General features: G+C 29.1%; 1 protein-coding gene across 1 annotated transcript in view; it reads right to left on the reverse strand.

Moving 5' to 3' along the window:
• Nucleotides 1-15,601, reverse strand: part of LOC145749805 (dynein axonemal heavy chain 8-like) — a 44,594-nt gene extending 28,993 nt beyond the window's left edge. The window contains exons 1-30 of the mRNA XM_082565668.1: nt 15,554-15,601; nt 14,843-14,905; nt 14,282-14,417; nt 13,921-14,003; nt 13,374-13,550; nt 12,858-13,044; nt 12,384-12,451; nt 11,858-12,049; nt 11,559-11,670; nt 11,119-11,287; nt 10,564-10,704; nt 10,332-10,422; nt 9,767-9,952; nt 9,431-9,604; nt 8,825-8,980; nt 8,231-8,463; nt 7,703-7,854; nt 7,117-7,267; nt 6,511-6,652; nt 6,215-6,338; nt 5,537-5,718; nt 4,916-5,053; nt 4,234-4,473; nt 3,464-3,622; nt 2,865-3,031; nt 2,348-2,545; nt 1,685-1,892; nt 1,087-1,290; nt 668-796; nt 116-315 (exon numbers count right to left, since the gene is read on the reverse strand). Coding sequence (XP_082421794.1) covers nt 116-315; nt 668-796; nt 1,087-1,290; nt 1,685-1,892; nt 2,348-2,545; nt 2,865-3,031; nt 3,464-3,622; nt 4,234-4,473; nt 4,916-5,053; nt 5,537-5,718; nt 6,215-6,338; nt 6,511-6,652; nt 7,117-7,267; nt 7,703-7,854; nt 8,231-8,463; nt 8,825-8,980; nt 9,431-9,604; nt 9,767-9,952; nt 10,332-10,422; nt 10,564-10,704; nt 11,119-11,287; nt 11,559-11,670; nt 11,858-12,049; nt 12,384-12,451; nt 12,858-13,044; nt 13,374-13,550; nt 13,921-14,003; nt 14,282-14,417; nt 14,843-14,905; nt 15,554-15,601 — 4,610 coding nt within the window. The remainder of the gene's footprint in view (nt 1-115; nt 316-667; nt 797-1,086; nt 1,291-1,684; nt 1,893-2,347; nt 2,546-2,864; nt 3,032-3,463; nt 3,623-4,233; nt 4,474-4,915; nt 5,054-5,536; nt 5,719-6,214; nt 6,339-6,510; nt 6,653-7,116; nt 7,268-7,702; nt 7,855-8,230; nt 8,464-8,824; nt 8,981-9,430; nt 9,605-9,766; nt 9,953-10,331; nt 10,423-10,563; nt 10,705-11,118; nt 11,288-11,558; nt 11,671-11,857; nt 12,050-12,383; nt 12,452-12,857; nt 13,045-13,373; nt 13,551-13,920; nt 14,004-14,281; nt 14,418-14,842; nt 14,906-15,553) is intronic.
• Between the last annotated feature and the right edge of the window lie 227 nt (nt 15,602-15,828).

Below are 15,828 nucleotides of genomic sequence, written 5' to 3' on the forward strand. Positions count from 1 at the left end.
AAAAAAACATTATTGCTTTTATACGAAATATTAATAATTTTTTTTGAAATGATATTTGTGTAAAAAATGTTGCATTAACTTTATCAAAAAAGAGAATTCAATAAATTTAAAATACCTGTTGCTAAGAAGTGATGCCAACACCATTAAAGTGTCTTCCAATAGAGCAACAATTTCTTGAATGTCTTGACCTTTTAACAGAAGTTCACCTCGAGATTTAAAAGGAGAAAAAGTAAAATTCTGGCCTTCCCATTCTGCAATTACTCCTTTTAACTTTGCCTCAATCTCTTTTTCTTTGTTCGACGAAATACAAATGTCCTGTTTTATAAATAAAAATTCAAATAAAAACTTTTTAAGAGTTTTTTTAATATTTAATTATCCTTGATGTGGGAAGGTCGGATGCGGAACCTAAACATAGACCCACAACTGTTACCCCGACCTAGTTTTGAGTTGCTTTTGGCAGTTTGGAATATTATAGATTATAATTTCCCGACAATTAAGCTGTTGATTTAGTATTGGCTCAGAAAGAGTTCATACTGTTTATACACCTAAATCAAAGGCGCTACAGCATGAGAGCAGTAAGGATCAAACCCAAAACCTCATGTAGTAAAGCCTAGTGTTTTAACCACCACACCATGCTGTCAGTATGAACATTGAAACAATAACCTACCTCTATATCATCTTTGTTTTGTAGAATTGGAGCTTCCATAATATTCCTCAACATAAAGTTTTCAGATTCAACATCAAATGTATGTCCAGTAACATCAGCAATTCGTCCCCAATGTCTTAACTGCATGGCCTATATAGTAACACTAGTTTAGTTTACTTATATTACATATCCAGTTTAATTTTTTAGGCATATCTATATAAAATTAGTTTGGATTTACGTTTAACATTAATTTATTATTAACTTTTATAAATTTGTATAAATATTTTTGTATAAAAATTATGAAAGTAGAAAAAATAATTTTTTTTTAAGTAAAAATATTTAAATAATTATATTTTTTATTATATAATTTTTATACTGAAAATGATCAATTTTGTTAGTCAAATCTATAAAAATTTAACTCTTGTTCATGTAATTCTAACCTTACTAGCCATCATTTCTAGCAGTGGGCAGCATTCATTAAAATCATCAATTTTCTTTTTAAGTTCGTTGAAAGCTGCCCATTCTTTTAGAGCTCTTGGAAGTTTTCGACATTTATTTTGAAACTCAATAATTTCTTGATTAATTTCATCAATGTCCAGACTAGTCCACAAAATATCGTAATAACCGTTCACTTTCTTATTCACCTATTTCAATAAAAAAAATAGTTGCTTAAAATATTATTTAGTATTGAAGAGGTATTATAGGCTTGGACCACTACACTCTTTTTTTTATATTTATTTAACCTTGATGTGAGAAGGTTACCCTTTACATAGAGTAACATCAGTTACTCCAACCAAGTATTAAGTTGACTTTGGCAGTTTGAGATATTATTGATTATAATTGTCCAATAATTAGGCTCCTGATGAAGTAATGGCTTGGCAGAAGTTTATAGCGTTTATAGAGCCTTAGTATAAAGGGTGCTACAGCATGGGAGCAGTGAGAATCAAATCCAAGACCTTATGTAGTAAGCCAAGTCTTGTGCCCACTTTATTAAACTGCTAGTCAATTATAAATAAATGTATTTAAAAATTTTTGTACTTGATTATAAAGTGTATATAACTTGGACAGCAGATTTAACTCTTTTTTGATTTTATGCAAAACTGGATAATCAGTTTTGATCAATCCAAATAATTCTTCACCACCAGAATAAGTCACAAACTTGCGCCACAAATCATCAAATCTGCACTGAAACACGGTCAACCTCTCGCTTGCTTCTTGAGGAGGAATACCAGAAATGTTTGGACCTCTGTAACAAATTTAAACAAATTGTTGGTTAAAAAAATAAAAATAAAAAGTATTTGTTCTTTACACTCATTAAGTTAACTCTTATTATTGAGCTCATTCTCTGTTGTACTTTCTGGCATTTACTTTATGGTTGTCGGTTATTCCTTTTGACATTTTATCGTTCTCGCTAATTTTTCCTCAAACTTTTTTGTCCTTGCTAACTCTTTCCTGTACTTTACAACCCTCGCTAATTCTCTTTCGTACTTTACGGTTTTCGCTAATTTTTACTTGCATTTTTCTGATTCTTGATAATTCTCTCTTGTATTTGCTGTTTTTCTATTTATCTATTGTTAGTGTCCCTTGTACTTTACAGTCCTAATTTTTTTCAAAGATCGTAAAAACCAAGTTATCCAAAAATAATATTACTAATGTCAAAATAAAAAAAAATAAAAAAATTCTGGAAAATTTTTAATTAACCTTTCCAAATAATCTATTTCAAATACGTTTACATCTTTGGCAAATGTCTCAACAGAATTTAACAAATCAGCTCGAAATTGAGGTTGGACAGCCAACAAGTTTGAAACAGATTCTTTTGATTGTGATGTCACAGTCGTCCATGCATAACTTAAAGTGTCAACTCGTTCTGAGTTACCATCATTAAAAACGAGTTCCATTCTGTTTAATAAAAAAAAAATCATAAAATTTACATTAATTATTTAAATATTTACAGAAAAGTTGGTCTAAAAGAATTAATACATGTAGTAAAGAACACTTGGCTTCAATACATAAGGTACTGGGTTCGATCCCAACTGCTGTCATTCTGTAGCACACTTGAGTAAAGCCTATATTAAGTATAAGATCTTGCTGAGCCAAACTTAATCAGCATTTTAATTATCGAACATTTAAAATGTATTTAACAAAATAATTAGTTGACTTAACCATCTTTAGCATTGGTCTTCAAGGGTTATGATGTAATGTAAAAAAATTAACTTACTTGTTGAGCAAGGCATAAGCCTCTTCCAACGGCCCAATAAGACTGTCCATCCTAGTTTCATTTTGTCGAAGCTCCTCCAGAGCATCCATGGAGGTCCGGACGTCATCCAGGTCATCAAGGGATCGATTAAAACGTTTACTCACACCTTCTATAAATCCGAAAATTTCCTGAAAAATAAAAAACACAAAAAAAAATAAAAATCAGTATCAACAAAATAAGTGTAATTTAAACTTTATATTTTTATTAACCAGAAATATAGTGTAGTGCTCGTGATTAAGACACAATAAATGGTATTAACTTCTGCTGAGAAAACACTTAATCAGCAGCAAAAGTAGCAGGCAATTATAATTTATAATATCCAAAACTGCCTAAGGTAACTCAAGAATGGGTTGGGATCACTTATGTTACTCATGTTTAGGTTGTGAAGTCACCTTTTCACATTAAGGATAAATAAATGTGACAAAAAAAAATTTTAATATAAAATTGTAATTTTCTTAATAAGGAACAAAGTAATTTAACAATAAATAAGATAAAGTATCATTAAAAATAGAATTCTAAGCTTTTTGTTTTGTAAAAAAAAAGGTTGTAAGTGTCCTTACATCCATTTGTTTTCCAGCAGTTAAGTTGAGTTCATGACCGAAAGCAACTTTAGTTGCTTTACACTCAACCTGTAGTGCACACTTGAACTGCTCAGTACAGAATGAAATGGGACCCTCGACAAAAGTTGAACAAATGCTTTCAACCCTTTCATTCAAGTTCTACAACGTTAAAACAGAATTAAAGAGCAATCACATAAGACTTAAAGTGCTTTGAAATAAAATTCTGTGCTACAAAATGTCTTAAAATAACTTAAGCTTAATAATTTTTTTTTTTGGTAAACTGTGCAAGTTCATTAAAACACAATTTCAAAAAACTTTTTTTTAAATAAATGTTGGTATAAAAATTAATTTATATAGGTATTAAAAAAAAAATTAGTATTGCTGCACATAATAGACCATGTTGTAACATTAATTAAGGTTAAAAACAAGTATTTAACATAAAAATTTTTTTTTTAATAACGTGTATTAAACAGGCAGCGTGGTGTAGTGGTATGAACACCTGCTACACCACACATGAGGTTGTGGGTTTAACCCCCACTGTTCTCATGCTGTAGTGCCCTTGAGTAAGGCGCTATATTCGGTATAAACTCCTGCTGAGCCAGCACTTAATTAGCAGCATAATTACCGGGCAATTTTAAATCAATAATATCCCAAACTGCTAAAGGCAATTCTGACTGGGTCAGAGTAACTAATGTTACTTACTCTATGTTTAGGTTAGACATTTGACCTTTCCACATCAAGGATAAAAAATAAAAACTATATATACTTACATTATAATATCTAATCTGATCCTGGTATTCAGCAATACTGGGTTCATGTTTAACAAACTCTCGGAGTTTAGTTTCCGCATCTGTACTCCAAATCTCAACAAATCCTTCATCTTCCAATCCTTTCTCTTTTGCTTCAGTTCTCAGTTTTTCTAAAACGTGTTGACCTTCAGTTTTAAGATTGGAACTAAGACCCATTAGTTGAGAATATAGTTTACTGATTTCTTTATTGTCACTAATCATCTGAAACAAACATATAAAGATAGTTGACTTAATTACATCAATACTGTAAAATAATGTAATATAAGGCCATGACCTAAAGGCATTGCAGGGGGCATATGAAGGCATTGATATATATAAATTTTTATATATTTAAATTTTTCATGCTGAAAATAATAAAAAGATATTCAATAATTATTCATTAATGCAACAGAAAAAAATGACAAAATCAATTTTAAGATTTAAAAAAAAAGACTGGCAGCACAGGCTAGTGGTCATAACACTTAGCTTCGCTACATGAGGCCTTAGGTTCAATCCCCACTGCTCTTATGCTGTAGTGCTTTGTAATTTGTATAGTACATTATGACATAATGACCAAACCTAAAATATTTATAAAATTCCGATGCTTTTTTTATGTTCATTTATTCCTGGTGTGGAAAATAAATTTAATAAAATATATATAAACCTTGTATAGTGGTTTAATTCCAACTGGAATAGGAGATTCACCATCAACTAAACTTAATTGTTCAACTTCCTTTTGTGCTAGAATATTATGCTGCCAGTGAGGAATTGGTTTACAGGATTGTAGAATACCTTGAATTATCTTTAATAAAATATTGTGATTTCATTAAAAATGAATTTGTATAATTTAATCCAAAAATTTTTCTTAAAATTTTTAAACAAACAAAAATTAATTTTATAACACATGTTTATGTGTAATTAAATTTCTTTAGTACTTAACTCATTAGTAAAATATATTTAATCTATTCACAAAATTAAAAAATACATGGATTTTGTAATAGCATTTAAAAATAAAGTTTATTCACATCATTAAACATGGTATTCTTCTTAATCAGTCAACAGCCTTCCCTACACTCAGCATTTAAACTGTTGTAATATAGTCGCAACTATTAGCTAATATTTACCCCAAATAATTTACCCACAACCCAGAAACTGCAGATTTTTTTATTTTGTAGTCTTATAAATTAGACATACATATATTTATCGTCATATATTGTCCACTTAGCTTCATTATAAATAAATTGTAAAGTCTATTGAGTGCTTAATAATAAATAAAAACACATACATTGTTGATAGTTTGTTGTATTTCCTCCATGTTTGGTCTAACCACAATGTTTGGAAGCTCAAGACAAATATCAGCCACAAGGAAGGGTGGAAGTAAAACAGGTTGTTGAGAGTTTCCATAATCAGTATCACGCTTTTTAGTACGAAGATGGCGGCGGAATTTATCAAGAGATTCTTTAGTACCTGAATATTACAAAAAAAATAGTTTGAAACTGGTAACAACATCTGGCAAGCCGACAGTATTAAAATGTATGTATATAGACTTTAGCGGACGATATCTACTAATATATATATATATATATATATATATATGTATATGCCTTTAAAATAAACTATAATTTGTGGTGTGCAATTTAAATTATCAAGGAATATAATAGTTTCAAACATATTACGACAATAAACAGGCAGTTTGTAGGGCAGGCAATGGACTAGTTAAAATATCATATTCGATAAGAAAAAATATTCATTTATAATATAATGCAATAAGACCTGTAAAAATTCTTTGAAAAATATTTCTCAATTTAAAAAAATTTTACAACCCCCTTACTAGTTTATAAAGTTATTTGTGTACTAAAATTTTTATTTTTACATAATAGTAACCCTTTTTCTTATAATATAAATATTTATATACACAATATGTATACCTGAGAAGGAATATGAACTTTTAGTTGAAACTTACATTTAATTAAAGATTCAATATTTCTTTGTGAAAACTGATTAAAGGTGTTAAAGAAAACACAGCTCACGCATTCCATACATCTTTGTACTCGTGTTTTGGAATCAACTGTACAACGGTATGGCTCCTAACAAAAACAATAATTAATTTAAAATCAATTTAAAAAATGAACTGTTTGAATTTTTGTTTGACACAAAAATTTAAAATTTAAAAATTGGAATTACTTTTGTAAAAACAAATCTTAATTTTTTTTATCTGTTTTAGTAATTTTAACTTGAAATAACATAATATATTCTTACCACTAGGTTTAGTCTATCTTGTGGTTTTAGATTTTGTTTTAGGATTTCCATTAAATCAAAAACACAATTTTCAAGCACTCCAGTTAGTCTGGTCAGCTGCCGTGTTCCTTTAACACACGAGTCCGAGGCAAACTTTGAAAAACTAATAAAAATTTAATTAAAAAGTCAGTTATTCGTTTTTTAAGTACTAATCTCCAACATATTTTTTTACATTTATTTATTCTCAATGTAAAAAGGTCGACTACACAAACTTAACATAGGGTAACAATAGTTACCCAAACCAGTCTTGAATTGCCTTTGGCAGTTTGGGATGTTATTAATTTATAACTGTACTATATTAAGCAGCTAATTAAGCATTGGTTTAGCAGGAGTTTATACCATTTATGGCACCTTACTCAGGAGCGCTACAGCATGAAAGCAGCGGGAATTGAACCCATGACCTGATCTAGTAAAGTCTACCACTACACTTCGCTGCTGGTTTATTTAAATTAAAAAAATTACGAAAACTTACCAGGCAACAACTAGTTAGCTAAATATATTTTTCATTTAAACCACCTTTTATTAAAGATATAAACATCTTATTAACCATTTATTTTTAAAACTTACTCTGCTAAAGGTTGTGGTTGTTCAGGAAAAGACACAAGTGAAGTTTTGACAATATCATCCAGGACAACATTTATTCTACAGGAGAGCATGTCATTTAAATGTTTAACAAAGAGTTTAAACTCTGACATGGCACTGCTGACTTTTTCTATAACTGAAACAACACATACAAAAACAAAAAACAAATTTTATATTATTTTAATTTTTTCAATGAAAAAGGGTAAAAGTTGTTGGCAGCGTGGAATAGTGGTTAGAACACTTGGGTTGACTGCATGAGGTCTTAGATTCAATTCCCACTTGTGTTATGCTGCAGCACTCTTGAGTAAGGCACTTTAAAAGGTATTAACTGAGCAAACATCAAATCAGCAGCTATTAATAATCGAGCAAATATGATCAATAATATCCCAATCTGCCAAAGGAGGTAGCTGATGTTATTCTATGTTAAGGTCATAAAATCGACCTTCCTACAATATAAAAAAAATATTACAATAGAATTTATTTTAAATTGGAGCATAAATAATATACCACAAAAATAGAATTTATTTTTTAATAATAAATTGCCTTCTTTTATAAATAGTTTTTTACTTACATTTATCAGTATTTAGTGAGCACCAATTAATCATAGTTAATCCAGGTAAAAATACTTCATCCAATCTATGTACATGAGATGTTGTGCAAGCAATTAACATTTGTGGAATGCTTTTGATTAATTTTTTATGTTCAATTAGCAAGTCAGACAACCTAAACATAGTGTATATAATAAAAATATAAAATCTTAAATTCAGAGCATTTTAACCAGTTGAAAAGTAAGGTATTGCCAAATATTGTAAAATAAAGCTTCATTTTTTTTTATTTTATGGCATTAAACATATCATACATCAAATTTATTTAAAATATAATTAAAAACTAAATAGAAACGGTCAATTCTTTCGTTTTAAACATTCTCAAAAAAAAAACTATTTGTTACACTTCAATTTAAAATATTATCCTAATTAGTTGTATATATACATTTTATTGTTCTATAAAAATAACATTTTTTATTCACAAAAAGCTTGAATTTAGTTTATAAAAAATTAAATACCAAAAAAGGTGATTTATTTATTTATAATTTACATACCTTGCTGCCTGAAACTTTAAATTATCGCAATCAATTGTCAAAAGTTTCAAAGCATATTTCGGAACTTTAAGCTTTAAAAATCTCATCTGTTTGGACTCACCCAGAAGTTCGTTTATTTTTGGATCAAAATTGACGTACAACTCTTTTGTTTCAGGATGTCGAACAAGGATGGAAGATTGTAATCCTTGTTTTACGACTTCAATTGTTTCACACCAAGCTCGGTGGTAAATTATCTAATATAAACAATATAATATTATTATTTTTTGCCAACTATTCTATCTTACCATTCCTATATAATAAAGCTTAGTGATATATATATATCATGTCTTATATGCCTACAAAATACATAAAACTACCTTTCAGGTGCGGGGGTAAATTATTGTAAACAAATATAGATTAAAAGTTACGACCCTATTAGAAAATTAAAATGCAGACGTAGGGCAAGCTATCAACTATTTTATTGTTTATTTAAATTTGGTTTTTATAATTTTTAGCCATTTTTTATTTACTTTGTGTTGGCAAATCACTAACAATGGGCTATGTCTTAGTATCAAAAACAAATATATATCAAACAAAAATATTTTTTAACCAAACCTCATATTTTGTTAATGCCCAACCCACTTTGTTGTAACTTTTCACAATTTTTGAAACCTCCGCTGTTTTTAAAAGCTCCTTGTTTTGAGATAGAGCTTCCATTGAGATTTGAAGATGTCTGAACAGTTGGCGTGCCCATAATATTCGACCTGATACCTGAGAAATTAGACAAACAAATTTTTTTTCCAAAAAAAATTTAGGTTTTTTATTTGTATGGAATTATTATTGGATTTGTTAATAAAGTGGAATTTGTTGAAATTTTTTTGTAATTTTGTTAAATAATGAAAGAAAACTAACTGACATAAGCCCCTATAAAAACTATAAAACATTATCTATATAAAATCTATATATACCTATAAAAACATTATCTATATAAAAAGAATCTTAAGTGGAAGTATATATATTTGTATGTTTAATTACAGACCATGGACCAAAAAAAATGGAAAGCTGCCATTTGTGGTGCATAGTTAAATTATCACAGGCAAATATTAGTTGCTAGTTACAACCATACTATTGCAATTTAAATACAACTCTTTAGGCAGGAAATCGACTTGTATAACTAACACAAAACATATATTAAGTAAAAACATAAAAAAACAAGCAAACTGGTGGCATGTTTCTTGGTATAGGTGGATTTTCTTTTTGCTTTTCGAATAGTTTTTTAGCGCTGTCAACCTCTTTACCAAATTGAAGAAAAGTAATCAAATATTTGTCCCATAATTCCAACTTGACCCCTTTTATTTGACCAAACTTGTTTAATATACCAACAGCTTGGCATGGCTTTAAAAATATTAAAAAACTTGTTAAAATAAATAAAACTGTTGTTTGTGGCGCGCAAGTAAATTATCGTAGGAAAATATCAGTTAAAAGTTGCAACCTTATTACGCAATTAAAATGCTAATGTAAGACGGGCTATCGACTATTTTAAGTTGTTTAACTTACAGTCATAGTTCTTGTAAAAAATTGCTCCACCATCCCCTGCAAACCTTCTCTTATACTCTCAATTTGGTTATTAAATTCATCAAAATCAGTTCGAAATTCCTGACATCTGTGATTTAAATAATCATACGTTTTCTTTTTGATGTTCGCACTGATGGCTTTGTGCTTGGCAACATAACTTTCTAAACCCTAAAAATAATGTTTTTTTTATTTTTTACATTTATTCAAACTAAATGTGGACGTTAGACTTTAGTACCTAAACATTAACATCAGTTACCCCGACCCAACTTCAAGTTGTCTTAGGCAGTTTGAAATATTATAGATTTTAATTGTCCGATGATTAAACTGTTAATTGGTATTGCATCAGTATGAGGCATACCATTTAATGAACCTTACTTAAGGGTGCTACAGCATAAAAGCAGTGGAAATCGAACCCAGAACCTCATGTAGTAAAGTGTTATAACCACTAAACCAAGCTGCCAGTAAACTGGTTTTGTTTCTCAACCATCATTGAGGATACGAAAATGCAAAATGATAATAAATTAAGTGTTGGTAAGTTTTAATGTACCTGTATTTTGATATTTGCCAAACAACTCAGATCTTCCAATGTAACTGCCATTTGTTTAATTTGCAACAGACGATGACAAAACGTATCAAACCTGAAAAGTTTTTGTAACAATAATTTGTATATATATAGAAAATTGTCCATTAAAACATTTTAATATAAAAAAATATTAGCTTATTTAAAAAAAAACACACTTTTGACATATAAAATAAATGTCAAAACTAGACTTTAATACCTTCCAAAAATATAATTTTCACTGAATTCAAATTGAGGTTCATTTTCGTTTTCTTTAATTTTTTCCTTAATTTTTAGAAAACAATCCTGATAAGCTTTGTTTAAATTTAAGCAATCGTCTATTTTTCCAATCAATTCCAACCTTTTGTACAAATTTATGTAAAAGCAACATAAGTTATACTCAATAAAATTTTATGTTAAAAAACAATAAGTAAAAGAAAAATTTCTATAAGTTGGCTATTTAACTATGAAGATATATGTCCTATACCACCGCCACTTTGTAAATTTGTAGTATTCTTCAGTTAAAGCAATTTAAGTACTTACTTCTACTAAGCAGTTAAACAAACATAAGATTAAACAACACACAATAATATTAGAGAAAAAAATAAAGCAAAAGAAAAAGGCCAAATGAATTTATTACTTTAAAACAGCAACTCATTTTTTGAAATAAAATGTATATACCAATATTGTTAAACAAAATTTTTAATTAATTATTACTTACTATGCTTTTTATTACAAAAAATCAAGCCTATATGATACAGTTTATTATATTCACCTTGGCAAATCCCATATTTTATTGACATTGTGATACATGTATGACTTTGAAGTAGAAACCATTTGATTTGTGATCTTAACAAATAATGAAGTCATCCTCTCCGAAGTGTTGTAGAACTGGGACACTCTGTATATCATTCGTACAGTGTTTAACAAGTTGGGAATATGTTCTGAAATAATAAAACCTTTTTACATTTATGTTATAAGAGAAATGAGAAAAAATAATTTTACTTTTTAGTTGCTTTTTAACATTTAATATAATATTTTTCCTTTAGATTTATTTACAAACTAGCATTATATTTATTAAAAAAGATATTTAAAAGTTGTATTTGTATATATATACACTTAAAATTACCTACCCTATCTAAAACCAGCAGTGCATTTAAAGAATTTAAAATTAAACAGTTTTTTTAATTGAATTGATTATAATTTAGCACTTACCAACAAGATCATTTGGAGTACATTTCACAAGAGGACCAAAATATTTATCTAACGTGTAAAGATACTTTACATTGTCTTTTGCTTCATTAGTAGCATCAGTAATTAATGTGTCCTAAAGTTAAAGGAAAATTATATTTAAATATATATATAAAAAACATTTAAAATTTTATTTACCAAACTTTAAAAAATTAAGTTGTTTAACTTTAAAAACTAAAAAGAAAGAATAATTTGTCCGAGTTTTTTACATTGTCATACAAGTTATTTTTATTTTATATATATAAGTTATTTTTTTAATTTACCATTTCTATCCACATTTTGATTGACTTTGATTTGATTGCATTTAGGGCAGAAGTTACTGCTCTTACTCTAGGTTTTCGTATCTCCTGCAACAAAGAATTAAACTGAGCACTTCTTTGTTTCCAATGTTCCAACTCTGCAGCCGGTCCAATATCATCCGTCTCACATTGTATTTGATCACTAACTACAAGTATCTATACCAAACAAAATAAAAAATGTTGCAAACAGATTAGCTTGAACTGATAAATAAAAAGAACAACAGCATGGTAGTAAGTACACTTGGCTTCATTACATGAGGTCATGGTTTTGATCCCTACTGCTCTCAAGCTGTAGCACTTTCAAGAAAGGAAGTATGAACTGCTGCTGAGCCCAGCCTAATCAACAGCTTATAATTAAAAACAAATCTAATCTATAATATTCCAAACTGCAAAGCCAAACTAAGACTGGGTCGGGGTAACGATGTTGCTTTATGTTTAGGTTGTGAAGTCAACATTATTTTTTTTAACAAACCATCAAAAATATGTAAACCTGTTTAATTTCTTTTAACCAAGTGTCAAGTTGCTTTTCGAGGCCCTCAATTACATTTGGCTCTGCCTCTAAAATAATATTAAAACATTAAATATTAGCATAAAACATATATTTTTTTGTATATATCTTTATCCTCGATGTGGGAAATTCGAATGCGCGACTTAAACATAGAGTAACATAAGTTACTCCGACCCAGTCTTGAGTTGCCTGTGGCAGTTTGCGATATTATAGAGACTATAATTGCCCGGTAATTATGCTGCTGATTAAGTGTTTTCTCAGCAGCAGTTTATACTGTTTATAGCGCCTTACTCAAGGGTGCTACAGCATGAGATCAGTGGGAATTGAACCCACGACCTCAAGTGTGGTGTAGCAAGTGTTCTTACCACTACACCACGCTGCCGGTCTATATATTGTTTATTCTTAAACACAGTACATATGTATTTAGCAAATTAACAAAGGCCTTAAAAAACTAACCCAAAGCTGCATAATGTGCTGGTTCAACAGACGTGATATCAATACTGATATCAACATGAGTTAAATTAATTTGCTGATCCTTCATGCTTGTATTTGAACTACTGAGACAATCAATGAAGCTTGATAACTCTCCCAAAACTTTAGATTTTTGCTCATCCAGTTGCTTGCCTTTTAGTATTCCCCAATTCTAAAGAAAATTAATATATATATTATTTATACAACAAAAAATCAAACTAGATTTTGGTGCATGGTAGCATAGTTATAGGCACTAGACAATACCACATGAAGTTGTGAGTTTAATTCCAACTGCTTTAACTTTAATAGCTCTAAGTTAAGTGATACCAGCAGTAACTTTTGCATAACCTAGGTTGTGGGAACATAATTTACTTATGAATGTAAGGCATTTTAACCTTCTTGCATCAAGAAAAAAAAACTAAAACAAACCAAACCGTGCAAAAATGGCACTGTTTGTTTTTACATACAACCATGTTACACAATTTTTTTTTTAAAACTTACGTTAGTTGCTTTTAATGCAGGCAACATAACTTTTGATAAATACAGTTTAATTGCAGCCAGTAAATTTCCATTTTCAACTTCAAAAAACCCAAAGTAGGTGTCTTTGTGAACATTTTCTACCTTTATTTGCTTTTCATTTGAGTGACGAACAAAAAAGAGGCAGTGGCCAACAATAGCCTAAAAATAACAAAGTTTTTATCAAATTGTTAATAAATAATCAACGCAATTAAAAACTTTTTAAAAAATCTGATAGGACCTTCACACAGGTCCTGGGTTCAATTTTCACTGCTCTTATGTTGAGACTGAGTCAAGTAACTGATGTTACTCTATGTTTAAGTTGTAAAGTCGACCTTTCCACATCGAAAATAAATAAACATTAAAACAACATGGTCCTTTTCTTTGGACAACTACAAAAAAATTGCAAATGACAACTTTACATTAATTGCATCAACACACAATTAATGACAAAAAGAAAGAACATTATTTTAAAGACATTCAACCAATTTTCTTTATGCTTAAAAAATAAATTAAAAATATAAATTTAAACCTCCTCCTGGCCAGTTGTTAAAAACAAAAATTTTCCTTTCAGTCCTGGAGAACTAGACGCCTGTAAAGATGTTGTTGATGCTTCTAAAACATTCAATAAAAGTTTATTCTTATTTTACTTTAACAAAACCTAGTCAACATACAAACCATGGTTAAGATAATCTTTATTTATTTAGGTACATTTTAAAATAACAGTTGCTAAACAGTTAGGTTCTTATTAAAAAGACTTGACAATATTAATGTTGATCTATAATAACATGGCAACAATGGCGTTCAAATTTAATTTGTATTCCCACTTTATACAAAAACTATGTTTATTATATAATTATAAATAAAAAATGGTATTTAACTTTTGGTCATACCATATGATGATAAGTTTCCCCTAGTTGTAGGATTTGCTTTTTTTCTATGCTCGAACCAGTTAGGAGGCTGGCCTTGATAAAACATAACCAATGTTCTAATCCCACCAATTCGAAAAAATTCCTCAAACAAATTAAACTAAAACAAAAAGGTAATTTTTAAATACGTGTAACATACAAGATTATTATTATGTGATGCCTGATTTTTTTATATATATTTACTTATTCTCGATGTGGAAAGGTTGAATTAACGACCCAAAGATAGAGTAATATTTGTTACTCCAACCCAGTTTCAAGTTGGTTTTGGTAGTTAGAAATATATAAATATATAATTATAGATTATAATTGCCCAATAATTATTCTGCTGATTAAGTATTGGCTTAGCAAGAGTTTAAACCGTATATAGTGTCTTCTTTTACATAAGGGCACTACGGCACAAAATCAGTAGGAATCAAACCCATTACCACAAGTAGTAGAGCCAAGTGTTCAGACCAAGCCACGCTGTCGGTCAAAAGAATAATGAATTCCCCAAAAAATTTATTGGACAAGATACTGCTAACTTACTTTTGGGTCTTTAACAAGTATTTTCTCCACCACATGTTGCTCAATGTCAAGAACACGACCAACCTAATGTTATACAAAAAAAATAAAACCTTGTATTCAAACAACATTAAAAAGTAACCTCACTCATTAAAATACATGTTTTAAAAAATGTAGGTTTGCCAGTAGTTACTAATATTGATAACATTCTATACAAAACATATTTTAACATTTTATATTAGCAATAACTTTACAGCCCATAAGTGTAAAGCAGGAATCTCTTATTCAAAGTCAACATGCGAGATTAGGCCTACTATTTATATTGTTATCACTTGTACATTATTAATTTTTTTTATTTTTCCAAAACTGTGGTAAATAAAGTAGCCACCTTGGAACATAAAGATTACCATCTGGCATTATCGCAGGATTTAAAGCATATTTCTTATTGCTGAGTATTTTACTTTATAGACTTTTTATTAGCAGTATGTTTAGTAAAATAAATTATAAATCGAAACACAAAACTGTCATCAGATAAAAGAAAACGTGTTGTAAAAAAATGCGCTCAAATTTAAATGCATACGCATAACAGCGCCAGAGAGCATTTTTTTAAATATTTTTCCCCCAAACTATGCATTTTTTTACGTTGTTAGGTAGCAAAAAAACTAAACAATTGGTTAATCTATAAATTAATACATTATTTAGCTAAAAACTACACAACTCCAACAGTTTTATTACCTGGCCGCAAATATAATGATGGCGCTCATCGCACTGGCTATTCTCCATTATTTTGCTGGTTTCTTATAAATAAACAAGTTAACTTAAAAGGTCTAAATATATATTTTATTGACAACTATACATAGAACATAAATTGGTGTGCATTTAGCAATAGTCAACATTAACATGGCAAAACCAATTGCCTTAATCACAAAGACTTTAAAACACTTATTTTCAAGTATTCCATTAAAAGCACTCCGGGAAAAAAATGCTTTCGTTAAGCGCACTCTAAAAAC

The sequence above is a fragment of the Corella eumyota genome, chromosome 4 (assembly GCF_963082875.1).
Source record: "Corella eumyota chromosome 4, kaCorEumy4.1, whole genome shotgun sequence".
Lineage (NCBI taxonomy): Eukaryota > Metazoa > Chordata > Ascidiacea > Phlebobranchia > Corellidae > Corella > Corella eumyota.